General features: G+C 43.5%; 3 protein-coding genes and 1 non-coding gene across 6 annotated transcripts; 3 read left to right on the forward strand and 1 right to left on the reverse strand.

Moving 5' to 3' along the window:
- Positions 1–2,088: 2,088 nt before the first annotated feature.
- Positions 2,089–2,170, forward strand: trnas-cga (transfer RNA serine (anticodon CGA)). The gene has a single exon. It is a non-coding gene; the product is annotated as a tRNA-Ser (tRNA).
- An 854-nt stretch (positions 2,171–3,024) lies between these two features.
- Positions 3,025–6,644, forward strand: nabp1a (nucleic acid binding protein 1a). The gene is made up of 6 exons (XM_018755893.1): positions 3,025–4,088; positions 4,551–4,689; positions 4,788–4,859; positions 5,076–5,160; positions 5,651–5,714; positions 5,943–6,644. The coding sequence occupies exons 1-6, from the start codon at positions 3,995–3,997 to the stop codon at positions 6,131–6,133; spliced, it is 645 nt and encodes a 214-aa protein (XP_018611409.1). The 5' UTR covers positions 3,025–3,994; the 3' UTR covers positions 6,134–6,644.
- Positions 6,645–6,759: 115 nt separating this feature from the next.
- ftcdnl1 (formiminotransferase cyclodeaminase N-terminal like 1) lies at positions 6,760–11,263 on the reverse strand. Of its 3 annotated transcripts, XM_018755889.1 has the most exons (7): positions 11,138–11,216; positions 10,868–10,943; positions 10,638–10,752; positions 10,409–10,504; positions 10,162–10,338; positions 7,824–8,012; positions 6,760–7,563 (listed from the first exon to the last, which is right to left on the reverse strand). In XM_018755889.1, the coding sequence occupies exons 2-7, from the start codon at positions 10,925–10,927 to the stop codon at positions 7,142–7,144; spliced, it is 1,059 nt and encodes a 352-aa protein (XP_018611405.1). In that variant the 5' UTR covers positions 10,928–10,943; positions 11,138–11,216; the 3' UTR covers positions 6,760–7,141. The 3 variants fall into 3 exon arrangements, with proteins under 3 accessions (XP_018611405.1, XP_018611407.1, XP_018611406.1); XM_018755891.1 differs by lacking the exon at positions 10,868–10,943 and having other exon boundaries at positions 11,192–11,263; XM_018755890.1 differs by lacking the exon at positions 11,138–11,216 and having other exon boundaries at positions 10,162–10,317; positions 10,868–10,942.
- Positions 11,264–11,567: 304 nt separating this feature from the next.
- On the forward strand, positions 11,568–14,754 carry c24h2orf69 (chromosome 24 C2orf69 homolog). Its single transcript, XM_018755892.2, has 2 exons — positions 11,568–11,924; positions 13,032–14,754. The coding sequence occupies exons 1-2, from the start codon at positions 11,637–11,639 to the stop codon at positions 13,722–13,724; spliced, it is 981 nt and encodes a 326-aa protein (XP_018611408.1). The 5' UTR covers positions 11,568–11,636; the 3' UTR covers positions 13,725–14,754.
- Positions 14,755–14,790: the final 36 nt, after the last annotated feature.

Consider the following 14,790-nt stretch of genomic DNA (forward strand, 5'->3'; position numbering starts at 1 on the left):
TAAAGATGGGAAATTATGGATATATCACACTGATATGTACACATCAACAACTGTGATAAAAAGCAGTACTAGTACCTTCTGGTCAGCTGGTAGCATAGATCGGAATACTGCAGGTTTGAATCCCACTTCCTGTTGTAGTACTCTTGTGAAACGTTGGTACTGTAAATTCCTCCAATTCAGAAAAAGTTATGCACCTGTCTAAAAAGGCAAATGACTGCAAGTAGGTTAATGGTTTAAGATGCAATTGTAGCAGGTAGTGTAGCACTTAGAGCACATGCCTTTGGACTCAGAGGTTGAAGGTCTAATCTCACCTCCACCTGTAGAATCCTTCACTGAGGTACTTACCCCAAGTTATCAATTAAAACCAACCCAGCTGTATAAATTAGTAGGGTCATTGCTATAGCTAGAAAAAGTGTGGCTTTGTTTCATACAGCACATTATCACCATCACCACACCTGCAGTTAACAAATATCAAGAGTGTATTGTCTACTGAGAAGGAATATCATTGCAAAATGGGATGACCAAGGTCAGTAAGAAGCTGAAGTGCCAACAACCAGTTCATGGAGCACCAGCTGCAGGATTTTATCATGGTACAACAATGTGCAGTTCAGTGGAGAGCTGCATTCACTCAACAACCTGGAACATTTGCCGAATCCCTCCCACTGTCACAATCTGCTTAGTGGTGACGTTTCATGTCCCTCATTAATAAATATGTTTTTGCTTATCTGCAAGCATAGAAGTACATCATAGCATCAGTTCTTTGGACAATTCAATCCACTCTATGACTAAGAAAGTACACATTACACTAAGAACTGTTGAAAACTTTCAAACCTTGACCCTCAACTTTTTCTAGTCAGTTTTTTTCTTTTACACTAGCATCTAGCATTGCATTGATTTTTATATATATGTAGGTTTTACAGATGTTGATGACTGAAAATAACATCATACAAATAGAGCTCTGACCAATATGTTTTGAAATCTTGCCTGCTCATAATTGCTATTGTTAATGTTCAGAAAAAAAAAAATAAATGTATGAATCTAATTTATCACCATGGAATTACATAAACACGTGAGGCAATCTTCTGGTCTCCACGTTATATCTTTATTAAGAAAACAATTACATTGTGCATAAATTATATAAAATTATGATACGAGTGGTACGGTCAGTAAGTTCTATACCCGAGTTCTGTGTGTTTGAGGTTACGCGCATTAAAATTGGCCACCAAGCAGACTTGCTGTGCTGCATATGCCTATAACTTGGAACCACCACAGGGCCACACAGCAGTCCATGCAACTCACTAGCTGTTCCATGTATGAGAAAAACCATGATTTACTATAGGCAGGGGTTGGTGAGGGTGTATCTCGTACTACTACTCCAGCAGCACGGTAATCAGACAAAAAAACCACAACACTGACACTTCTAAAGGCAATAAATATGTGCTGCACATGGACATGTCTGAGTGATGAATTATGCTTTGCCAGTCAGGTGGTCTTGAACCCAGGACTGTATGGACAGCTCCACTGGCATGTACTACCCCCCGCTAAAAAAAAACCCAAGGCGCTGTGGTGTTTAATGGACAAGAGAAATCAAAGATGATCTTCACAGTGCTGCCTGCCCTGTCTAGTTTGATGTAAGCTTTGTCCAGTAGGCAGATGATGGTGTCCTTCGCTCCACTGTGGTCCTATTCAAACTGGAAGAGCTGCAGTGCAGTGCTGACTAAACTAAACACAGAATGTAAACTGGCTTGTTATGGCTGTTGTAAAGCAGTGTTTTTATTTGTATTACTATAGCTAGTGACTGTTTCTAAAACAGATAATAGAGGAACATCGTCCGCTTTGTAGCCGTGGGTCGCCATTGTGGCTCAGCCGATTTCGCGTAGCTGCGCCATTTTAGATGCACCAGTCAGTGACACCACCCGTTAGGTCCCTATTTAGGTGCACACCTCACTATTGTGCTGAGAAAGGTGTTATGAATTTATTCCAGCGTATACGCGAAATAGATTTAAAACTAAATATATACGACACATAATTTAGATGAGGCCTTGACAACCTATTAAGGGCATTTACTGGAAACTTCATCCGTATGAAGTCACGGTGGCCGAGAGGTTAAGGCGTTGGACTCGAAATCCAATGGGGTTTCCCCGCACAGGTTCGAATCCTGTTCGTGACGTTTAACATTTTTAATTTCAACATCGCATTTTATCCTTTTCAGTAGGGTACTGAAATATTTAAAACGTAAGTAGAAACCATAAATATTTTACCTCATTGCCTAAAACTACATATACTGCCATGTTGAGTGTATTAAATGTGACTGAAGAAGGCAGAACCAGAAAACTATTTATTTGGTCAGTTTTCAATACATGCGGCATCATGCGAATATTTATTTAACATTTGCATTTAAATTTGCTTTGGAATTAACTGGGCGCCTGCGTCTACTTACTTTGTGTTGTTAAAGCACAGCGTGATGAAATATAATAATGTACGAATATAGATTACAGTATTATATAATAAAGTATTGCCGAAATGTAATTTAAAGAACATCCTATATTAACAACAGATATTCACAACAGAGATATGTCACTAAAAGTTGTGCTGAAAACGGAGTACTTCTCATTCGGCCCCGTTTTCGACAGGAAGTGCCTTCAAGTGGGTAAGCACAAAAGTAAAACTGCACCCTAAATGTGTGTTCGGCCATGTACTGTACGTCATTTTAGTTACGCTTGTAACATTCAGAAAATATTAACACGTAAAATAGTATAATTCCAAGTTACACGACGGCGTTAAATATTAAGTTTTTTCTTTGTTACCCAACGGGACTCTGTGTTCTCAGGGCCATTGTTGCGAGAGCGCGCACAGCGCGTACCAACCGTGGCTTTGTATTGGCAGTTTTAATGGCTGTTTTGATTCACATTTCATATTCGTTATAGAGTTACAAATTCGGACACGGTTAGAATGATTGCAAAAATTACTCGGTATACTATTCCGCATGATATGTGGAAATAGATTTTAAAAAATATGAGGAAAGCGATGCTTCGGGCACCCCTCCACCAAGTCGGCCGAGTGGAACGGTCTGGACTATTTATAATCGCGGAGGCACACACGTTGGCGCAGTCTGGGGGTATTGTTCGGAGGCAGGGGAGAAACTTACAGTTGTGACATCGTACTAAATTGTGTAGAAAGCGAAAAAATAGATAATGAAGTGGACAGCTGAGCGGCAGGCTGTTTTTATATGACCTTATATAAACTTGAGAAATAGCTACTGCTTTAAAAATACATTAACTATATGTTAACGTTAGACTTACTGTGGTACAAGCTAGCAAACAAAAGTTAACCCGGTCACAAAGACGCACTTGGGAGGGAGGTTTTCCGTCGTTTCAAGGCTAGATACAAACTAGTTACGTTCTTGCGCCTCTAAAATAGATATACAGCGATAATCCAAAAATCTGACCACTGGATAAATTGGTTTTTTTTTTTTTTTTGGTCGTTGGTCAGGGTAGGTTTAAACAGCTAACCACGGGGTATAGCCCACAGCGAGGCGTTCCAGAGAGGAAGAGAGAACGGAAGCATCTATTATGTTAAGATAACTAGTTTTATGTGGTCAGTCTCAAAACTGCAGACAATGACCATGGCAGGAGCTTCATTTTTAAGGGAGTTGTAGTTAAATATTTCAAGATCTGAGAGATTTTTGCAGAAAATTCTCGTGTGGAGGAAGTGAGATAGAAACGTGATAGCAAGCTTGATTCTATTTAAAACGAAAGTTCATCTACAGATTTAGCCAACGTCGAGGGAGGACTCTTCCCCAATCCCTCTGTGTCTTTTTTTTTTCTGTACACATTAGTAACTTGTCAAAGTGGACAGAGCTCGTTAGAGCCCGGCTAGTTAGCTGACCATTTTTCCAGCCCCACAGTTCTAGCTAGCGAGGTCTCGCAGCCGAATGCTGCTCATTGGTTTTGTGCTACTAGTATAGCTCAGTACAATACATTCCCCATCAAACATGTCGAACATCCCAAACGACGCAGTATTCTTGATAAAAGATGTAAAACCTGGACTGAAAAATTTAAATATCATCTTTATTGTTTTGGAGATAGGTAAGTGGCTCGCCTCAGCTTCGTACCCCTCACACAATTGCACACGTTCTTTTCTTAAAGGCGCCGGCGCACTTTAGGTAGCTCGGCTTTAGTGATGACGCAGAGCTCGCGCCCTGTTCACACGAATCTTCATGCATATGCATTTTACCTGCCTTGTGTAAATGGGTATTGTAGTCTGATTCTTTTCATCAAGTTGTGTAGTCTTTGTTGAATCATGGACTGTTATTAACTAATATTTGTCTAGTAGTTTTCAGCAGTGTACTTAGTTGTTCAAACTAGATATGCAGTCATCATTCTCTTTAACAGTAGTAATGCTGCTGTAATTGACAGTTCATCAGGAAGTATTACAGTGTTGGACCACTATCTGTGTATTTGTGTTTTTTTTTTTTTTTTTTTTTTTTTTAGGGTTTAAGGTGAGCAGCTGTAATGGCTAGCCTTATTCTTTATGCTTTTCTGTATTAGGCCGGGTTACCAAGACGAAGGATGGGCACGAGGTGCGGTCTTGTAAAGTGGCAGACAAGAGTGGCAGCATCACAATCTCTGTCTGGGATGAGCTGGGTAGCCTTATACAGCCTGGTGATATCATTCGACTCACTCGAGGGTATGTCAGTTATTTTCACTTCATATAGAAAATGTACAAAGCACATCATTATTAGCATAGATTGTTCTGAAGTTCATCTGGAGACTCCATGTTTCCAGGTATGCCTCTATGTGGAAGGGTTGTCTGACACTCTACACAGGAAGAGGAGGGGACCTACAGAAGATTGGGGAGTAAGTGTATTTTCCAAATATGATATTGTGTGGTTTCCATTAAGCTCCACCTTGTGCCACAGATAAGTATATGCAAGAATGTAGTATTTGTGAATAAAGCCTGTATTACTCTAATATATTTACCACTTTAAAGTAGTGTACAGTGGAGTTGATGGATTTTTCATTCCTTGCATCTTTAAGGCCCACTTACTGTATTTATACCTCCTTGTTGTGCAGATTCTGCATGGTTTACTCCGAGGTGCCAAACTTTAGTGAGCCCAACCCTGAACTGTTAGCACAAGCGAACTTGCAAAATAAGACTGTGAGTATTGAAGTTCTTCACTTCAGGGCCTCCTTGGAACTGTCCCTTCTGTTCTAATGGTGAACATCTTGGTACATCAGATAATGCTGCTGTTGGAAGATCTTGCCTTCCAATTCAAATTTTTGCAAGTGTTGATACTCTTGCAACACATTGCCTAGTTGTAAACTTTCCTCCAGGGAGGGGAGATGACATAATTGCCTTTGTCCAAGGTGACTTAGAATGTTGGGTTTGTGTAATAAATTACCAGCCATACATCTGGATAGCTTTTACATTCCAACAGTCCAGGTTGAATGTGTTACTCAGTGGTATTACACTTACATTTATTTAGTAGATGCTTTTCTCCAAAGCAACTTATAATGAATAAAGTATTAAAGTAGGAGCAGGGATTTGAACCTAGGATCTTTTTCTTGGATGAAGACTTGGACCAACATAATTGTTGCCCCAGATGTATGTTTGTATATTGTCATTTAACTCCAGCATTGCTCCACAGGGTAAAGGAGAGCAACGGGGTGACTTGCCAACAAATCAGAATTCAGGTACTATGGCACAGACGGGTAAGTGTATGTGGGTTCTACATTTAACTACTGCAAAACCTCAATGTTCTGTATCTGATGGTCTTTCTATCTGTAATTTTAGATGTAGTCTCATGATTAAATTCACGAATGCATGCCAGTGCTATTAATGATACTTAATGGTAGAAGTAGCAGTATGATTTTGTTTAATAGTCATGTTACAGAATTTCTCCCTTAACTGCTCCTGGGCATTAATTTTCTTTCCTTTAGGTAATGGTTCCTTGCAGAGTTACTCCAGCACCCCCTCCGGTCCTCGGGACTCAGGCTTAGGAGGACGGGCCAATGGCCGTGTCCCAGGAAATGGTGCCCCCCAAGTGCCCGTAGGGACACCCTCGATGGGGTCAAAACCCTCTGTCACAATCAGCAACGGTCGGGATCCAAGACGCGCATCTAAGAGATGACATGCCAAAACTACTCCCTGGACTTTGTCCCCCTGAACGCACAGTTCCATCCCAACCTAGTGCCAGTGTTGAATTACCATCCCCCTAACCTAGCCCATCATGTGTGCTAAAACTATACACCCTACTTGAACACTTAATGCACTTTCTTTATAAAGATTGCAAGTCATTACTGTAACTGCAGGATGTCACTCCTGCATTATTTGAATGCCACAGTCTGTGCATTTTTTTCTGGGTTTCAAGTTCCAATCCTGCTGCTTATGATTGGTTTCCTTATTGACCAAAACATACCGTAAGTGACCGTGTGAAAGTAAAGGTGGTAGTTTGATATTTACACGTAGGCTAATTTAATTTGTTTGAAATTAAAATAAAAAGTAAAACCCTGTCTTTTTCATGAGTTCTGTTGAGCAACTCAGTGGCCACAGAGCTACTGTAAATTTCAGGAAGGTACTGAAAAACAGCTTTAGTTGTACATCCTAATACTAAATACAGGACATGTTTCAATTGCAGCTATATTCATTTTTAATTAGTACCTTATCTGCTCATTTAAATCTTATAGTGGCTGGGGGAAAGTAGGTAATACTATGCAAACAGGCACACAGCTCTCCGTATCAATCTTACTGCCCTATGAACAGCACAGAGACAATTGTAATTTTTTTTGACTGACTTTTGATAGAGGAACAGCTTTGCACCTGACCAAAGTCAGAAGACTTCTCCAGCCAACACTGAATTTTAAACAGTCTATTGCAATTAAATGTACACAAAAAACTGAATCAATGGCCCTAGCATAAGCCCTTGCGTGACTATGATGGCAAACACCATTCATGCCGTAAAGGGAGTTGCTGCAAGTGTTAAGTTGTGATGAGCCCTGAGCCCCTTAAGTGCTACAACTGCAAGGTGTGAGAGGATCATGCAACAACTGGCACTTCCTGGAAAAATTACTAAATTAGTACATTTTGGGTGACAAAGTAGCTGCTCAGTTGAATATCCTGAAATAGGTGGGCTGATTAGTTACATACGGGCACCATGCTGCTCTCTCCAGTATTCTCCAATACCCTGAGAAATGGCATGCTCTGCCAGTAACCTGCACTCTTGGGGAGTAAACCCCACCAGCAAGGCACCCTCCATATCCACACCATGTTGACCCGCAAGCTCTGCAACACGGGTGGAGATCAGCGATGCAGGAATGTGGTAGTACGTGCTTCCCCCTACACTAAATGATGGCCAGTGCTCTGCTGGTGGGGCTCCCTGTACGCTCTCGACATTGCAGGCGATTTCCACGGCACCCTTGTGTGGCAGGGCAAGCACCTGCACACCCGGCAGTCCCCCCGGGGTGGATTCACGTAGGCCAGAAGCTACTTTGCGGCCGATGCTCAGGTCCTCAGTAGTAATGGTCACGTTGCAGTTCATCACATAAGGGCTGGCTCCTACCCCTAATGGAGAAAAGGCCCCACCAAGGACAGGAGACCAAAGTTGCAAGCACTCTGAAAAGGACTTAAGTTTAAAATGATCCTCAGAACCTCCTGAAGCCCCATTTAAAAATAAGTACCAGATTTAGTCTTTTCCCTTTCATTATATAAAAATCATTTATAAAATAGGTAACATAATCCCATGACTCTTCATAAAATATAGAATTGCTTCAATGCTGTGCAAAAGCTCTGAGGACCCAGCAGTCTTCTGGACACACACTGACCTGTCAGGCCATATCTGCTCTGCGGTCTCCCTCCAACATCCGGCTGAGTGCAGGAGAGATCTGTTGTTTTTCGGAACCAGCCTATCTCCTTGCGCCGCTGTGCCAGGCCGCGGTGCAGGGGCATATCAGCGGAACCAAAGTAAAAGGCAGCGGTACCAGGCACAAGTTCAGTCAGTCTGGCAGCCAGTACTGGACACAAAGCCAGAGGGGGATGGTATTTAGGATTTTCACACTGGCAGCAAGATGTGCATACACAGCTAGATATAAACATTTAGCTGACACTTCTCCCCAAAGCAACTTACACTGTTAAGGTTACAATTATTTACACAACCAGGTAATTTTACTAGAGCAATTCAGGATAAGTACCTTGCTCAAGGGTACTAGAGCAGGAGATAAGGCTTGAACCTGTGACCTTCAGGTCCAAAGGCAGTCACGCTAACCAGCACACTACCAGCTGTGCTTAAAAATACCTGCAGACTCTGATACATGTATCTGAACTGGAGACTAAGCCAGCAACACAGGGCGCAAGGCTGGAGGGTGAGGGGAGCACCCGGGACGGGACGCCAGTCCATCACAGGGTACCCCAAGTGGGACTCGAACCCCAGACCTGCCAGAGACTGGGACCCAGCCAAGGCCGCTGTGCCACTGAGCCCCCTAAAAGGATTATATGTTTTATTAATTTTATTTTTATTTTACAATTTTATTGTAACATATCCCATAAGGGTTATGTGACGACAAGGTTTTTGGCTTCAGACACAGTATCACAATTTAAAACACACACAAAAGCACACGTCTGGGTAATTTAGAGTCATCAATACACCTGAAACATATTTTTGGACTGTGGGCGGAAATCTGCCAGAGGTAGGTGATTCGATGCAGATGACTCGAGTCTGACTTAAATTGCAAATTTTTCAGACTTGAGACTTTCTTGACTGTGCATAAAAAAACGACTTCACGACTTAAACTTGGTGAGCTATGACTTGGACTTGATAGTAATGACTGGTGAAGACTTGGCATTCTATCAATGGAATCATTATTATTATATTCTTGTAATTCCATATCCACAAGTTATATTAAAAAAAGGTATATTGAGCAATAGTGAGAAAATTATCAATCAGCACATGCAGACAGGGGGAAAACTATCTGCATAGAACAGAAAACAACTATGTCTGAGGGATTAATGTCAAAGACTATTAGTATTGGATATTCAGAATTATGGTTGACACTGCTAACCAGAAAAGAAAAGCTGTTTGCAAAACCTGTGAGTCAAAAATCAGTGACAACAACCACAACATCAAATTTCATTTATCATTCTAAGACTCATAAAGACAGGTATGTTAACTATAATTAATTATAACCATATAATTATACATGCTGAGTTCTTAAAAAACTGTGATTGAGGCTTCACTAGGGGTGTGAGACTTTGGGGAAACGTACAAATTACGATTTAACTATTATACTAGCGTAGGGGGCGCGATGATGTGGTGGGTTGGACCGGGTCCTGCTCTTCAGTAGGTCTGGGGTTCGAGTCCCGCTTGGGGTGCCTTGCGACGGACTGGCGTCCCGTCCTGGGTGTATTCCCCTCCCCCTCCGGCCTTACGCCCTGTATTACCGGGTAGGCTCCGGTTCCCCGTGACCCCGTATGGGACAAGCGGTTCTGAAAATGTGTGTGTGTGTGTGTGTGTGTACAACAGAACGAGTCCTACCCTTTTCTGTTGCCATTTGATGTATAAATGTACAAAAACATCTGTTAATTAAAACAAAAGTATTAATGTTGTTCCTCCATTTTGGCCACAGCATCTTGTAATTCTGTTAGGTGCTGTGTGAAATATTTACGCCGTAAATTGAACAAATGTTAATTTTTACAAATCTAGTCTTTTTTTTTTAAAAAAAAAAAAAAAAAAAAAAAAAAAAAAAAACTTAAGACACTGGACAGCTGTAGCAAGATGTCAGATGCACAATAGAGAACAAGATATCTATTTGACGTAAGTAAATATTAATAGGAAGAGAAAGTGCTATGGAGGTTTGCACTCTCCAACTTTTGCACAGTGTATGCAGACGAGTGAAGTTTATAATTTGCAAAATGTTAACATTTCTTCTCCTTTTTCAGCTTTAGGTAGTAAAAATTCTATTACATTCATCATGGGTTCCATGCTGTAATGATAAAATGTGTTCTAAGTCCAAGGTGACTGAGTACTTTTATGGGCAGTGTATGTATGTATGTATGCCTCCGTGTGTGACTATAGACATACAGTAAATACCTACAAACACAGAAATATGTTAGAACTGAGCTGTACATATATGTCAACAAAGAGGCCATTAGGCATGAGTTCCTCACCTCTCGCCTCAATACCACACTCCTCCAGTCCCACATCCTCCCCCAAGGGATACAGAGGTATCAGGTCAACGGCACCCAAGCAAGGGTGGACTCCTATGTGGTTACGCACGTCAACGAGCCGACAGGCTTCTTCGCAGGCCGACAGCACGGCCTCCCCTGCGACAGCCGGCAGAGTCTCTTCAACAACAAGGAGACCGGATGGTGGCCATGTCAGAACATTCAGAAGCATATGAACGACCATACACACCGACGCTCTCCACACTGGCTGAGATGGTAATGACTGAGCGGTTGTAGTCACGGTCACTGAAAATGTTGAGCACGGACGTCCCTTCACGCCAACCTCCTGACAACAAAGGGACGAAACGGAAAATCACTGCGCATGGACTCGGAGAAGCGGCTGAATGTTCAAATGATGTCAATAGGGAATCGCACAACTCTATATGCAGCGCTGTCGCCGTGGACAGCGGGCGCCTGACCGTGCCGTTTACGTGCGGCTGCCCTGGCCACTTTCTCCACAGCGTCTCTGTTCCGTGCCTCCGAGATGTTCAGCAAGCAGGCGACCAGCCGCCGACCTGCAGCCAACGGACCCATCTGGAAAAGACGTAACAAGGAAGGAAAACGCCATTTATTTGCCTTTTTACCTCCTTTTCTGTGCTGACGGTGTGAATTGTACCACATGACCCGGACTAGATGGTGTGAGCTGTACCTGATGACCTGTAGTACTAGATGGTCTACAGTATTGTCCTGCCCATGACCAGATCAGCATCTTCAAGTGTTTCACACTGTGAGAATTTCATTGACTGACGTGACGCTGACATTTAAACGATTAATTTTTATTAAACTGGGGCAACGGATAAGAAATTGTTACTGCCAGAGAGGGGGAAAAAAAAAACGCTACAGAAATATGGAGGTTAAATTTTAACAGCCTAGTCTACACAGCATAACTGATTATGCATAACCAAAAAAGTAAACATACTTTCCAGTCACTCAATTCAACAAGTCAGTCAGTTTAGTTACGAAACAAACAGACCGAGTCCAAGATGAACAACTTCTCGTCGCCAGTTCCTTTGGGGCTTTTTTAAAAGTACATGGACGTAAAAAGGCCCGTTTACTGTTGATGAGCCACGCGCACAACTTTATTTTATTATTTTCTTTTTTTTTTTTTTTTTTTTTGCAAAACTAATACTGTCCCTGAAACCTAGTTTATAAACTATGGAACAAAACGCTTCGCCCGCACCCAGAGCTGCACGCATGCGCAGAGCGCGCTCGTCGTCGCCGCGTCATGGTGCTCGGTTACAAACGAAAGGTCGAGCTTAATTCTCGCCCTACTGCGAAACCGCGAGAGCGGCGCGTTGTTACGGGAGAGAGTAATTACAGCGGGATTCGCTTTAGCGCAGATAACAAATACGCCGCACGTCAACTGTGTCGCTAGGGGGTCGCTGCGCAGTTAATGTAGTGGTGGTCCGCTCCAGCCCATGTCCTGGATCCGAGTGATCGCGGCCAGGACGATGAGCGTCGCGGCGGGATCGGTTGAGGCTCCGGGCTCGGCTGTGGGTCCGAGCAGCGCGCCCAAACTACTGAGACTGGCCGCAGTCCCGGGGACGGAACCGCACAAGGTGAACGACATGCTGCTGCTCCTGCGGCCTGCGTGGCCCGGGGCGCCGGCACGGGGTGGGAGTGTGTGCGGGACCGGGAACCCCGAGGAGCGGCAGCGGGAGCAGCATCATCATCAGCACGTCGTGTTTTTCCCGGGAGACATACAGGTAGCGCTCGCGCACGCCCTGCCCTGGCCTGGCCTGTCGGAGGTCACTTTTTTTTCGATTCGGAAGAAAATCTTAAAAGTTTTAAATTACATTTCAGTTATTTCAATTATTCATTTGTTTTGCCGACTCAGCGTGAGTGGTCACTCACTGTGTGTTTACAATTATTTTATTTACCCCTTTTGCAGCAGGGTAAATTAATTTTTGCTGTATCGGTATAGTATTGTAGGACAGTCAGTGTGGAGATGCGGTTCGAACCCGAGTCCTTCGTTCAAATGGAAGGAAGGAGGCAGCTTACCGCTCCGTCCCGTCACGATATATATAGTAAATATAAGTGGAACGCCGGCTGATCAGTGAGGTTTACATTAATCTTTCAACCTCACAGTTTACTTTCCATTGGCCTACAGCTTTTTTTATTTTTAATTATTTTTTGTTTACCAAAAGCGACCTTTGATTGTTTTCCCTGCACCACAATCCGCAATTCGGTTTATATACTTAGTTTTGGACATCTCCGAGCCCGTGTTCTTTCAGCTACTGTCCGCACACACTGGGAAGCCTAGAATTTTCGTCTGTGTGTGTGAGTGAGAGAGAGAGGGAGAGAGGGAGCTGCAGTTTGACTAGTTCTTAAAAGACCATCAGTCCTGCTTTTAGCTACCCGGTGTCACGCTTTGCAGTCCAGTGTGATGCTTCATGATACCACGTTTACCATTAAACAAATCTGGTTTGGGAATTTTTTTTTTTTTTAAATTTTAAACCTCACATTTACCCAAGTTCAGATGCGAGGTGCTACAAACATAGAGATGAGATATATAAGGGAAACATAAGATGTTATGAAGTAGTAAAACCTGCAAAATACCAATAGAGTCCATTGCATGACCATTAAAGGCTAAAACACCTGGAACATAGTACCTTCCTTAAAGGTATTTTATTGTAAGTAATGCAGTAAAAGATGATCCTGCTGTGTAAATGGGTAAATAATTGTAGGTAGCTTAAAACTGTAAGTTGCTTGGGGGAAAATACCAAATATCAGTAAAATCGGTGTTTAGCTTTTTTCCTAGCAGGATTTCAGCTAAACTGATCCCCGATAAATTCTCGATTTCCTTGAAACAGAACTTCCAGGAGGAGATGGTGCAGCACGCAGAAGGTGCCCAGTGGCAAAACTGGAGCTTTGAGTGTGTGGCACTGATCCTGGGCCGCCGCTTTCCCAGGCACCACGTGTGGGTGGTTAGGGCATCACGCATGTATCTGCACAAGTTCAGCAGCTACTGCAACTTCGTCCAGAGCAATCTGTTCGGGGCTCCGGAGCACTCGGCTGACCACGGGGCAGTGCGCCACCTGAAGGCGCTACTGAGCAACGGCCTGGAGCGTGCCGGCCTCAGGTCCTCGGCTAGTGTGTTTCCACCCCCAGGCTTCTCTTTGGTCCTGGTGGGCTTCAGCAAGGGTTGTGTGGTGCTCAACCAGATAGTGCACGAGCTGGAGGGGGTGCAAGCAGACTCTGACCTGGCACCCTTCCTCAGCTCCATCACAGATATCTACTGGCTTGACGGAGGCCATCCAGGGGGCAGTGGGACCTGGGTGACCGAGCAGCGGGTTCTGGAGGTTCTGGCGGCCAGTGGGATAGCGCTACATGCCCACGTCACCCCCTACGAAGTGAGAGACCCGATGCGATCTTGGGTGGGCCACGAGCACCAACGCTTTGTTCGTATGCTGGAAGGGCTCGGAGCTCACCTTAGCAACACGCTGCACTTTGAGGATGAACCCGCCTCCATTGACAACCACTTCCGGGTCATTCTGGAGTTCTGAGCGAGGAATAGAAATCATCAGGAAGGAATAAGGAAAATGAGGACGTATTTGGAAGAAGCTGAATCTTGTCCACGGTGTGGAGCTATCGTCTTGGCTTTGAAGGGACACGTTCTGCTCCGGCTGGGGAGAGTTGAGTGAAGTGAACCGGTTTGTTTGCCGCCATTCTGTTTGTTTTTTAGTGATCAGCGACAGGTTTATAACTTAGATGAGGTGCAAACGAACTGATGGAAAGTGCTCAAGGAGGACGCAAAGTTTGAACATCACACCGTGCTCAGTGATGGATGGGCTTTCTCTGAGCGGAAAGACCTAGACTTGATACCGTCTGCATGCAAAGTATTGCAACATTTAGTCACCATTTGCCTTTTCTCAAAATTAGCATCTTCTTTTGAAGACGACAACCATTTATTTAGCAACTCATCCTTGTGACAGACATGGCTGTTTATTGGTACTCAGGAGAAACTGCATCTTGAGTGCCCTAGCAAAAGCTTGACTTCCTGCCATGCCAGTTTGTGCATTCTGTCTTTTTTCCCGCTGGACACCTTCTGAATGACATTTGAATGTAATTGGTGTATTGCATTAATGTCTTTGTGATGCGACTGTTGGAAGCAACTGTCACAGGGACGATTGGGCGTGGGAGAGGCACATGGATGGCCACTCGGACACAGGCCAGATGGGGAAGCCAGGGGAGTTGTAGTTAGAGTTGGATGATCAGATATGCAAAATAGGTAGAGAGTTGTAAACTATGAAGGTTATCTTGCATAAAAGTATTTGTTGAGCAATTAAATATTGGCTACAAGTGTTGACATGCAAGAGATACACCACAAGGGAAGATAAGCTGTCTTTTTGCCCCAGTCTCCTGATCACTGCCTTTGGACAGTGTCCCCACAGCCTCCTCGCAGCCTGATCAGAGTGATAAAAGGATGGGCAGAGCATCATGTTCTACAGATATCTACTTGCTCATTTCCAAAGAAGGACAGTGGATATCAAAAGTCTACAACATACCAAAATATGCTTCTACAAATGATGACTTAGAAGGTATGCATACTTGTGCAACTTAAGCACTGAG

Source organism: Scleropages formosus, chromosome 24 (assembly GCF_900964775.1).
Source record: "Scleropages formosus chromosome 24, fSclFor1.1, whole genome shotgun sequence".
NCBI classification, from domain to species: Eukaryota; Metazoa; Chordata; class Actinopteri; order Osteoglossiformes; family Osteoglossidae; genus Scleropages; species Scleropages formosus.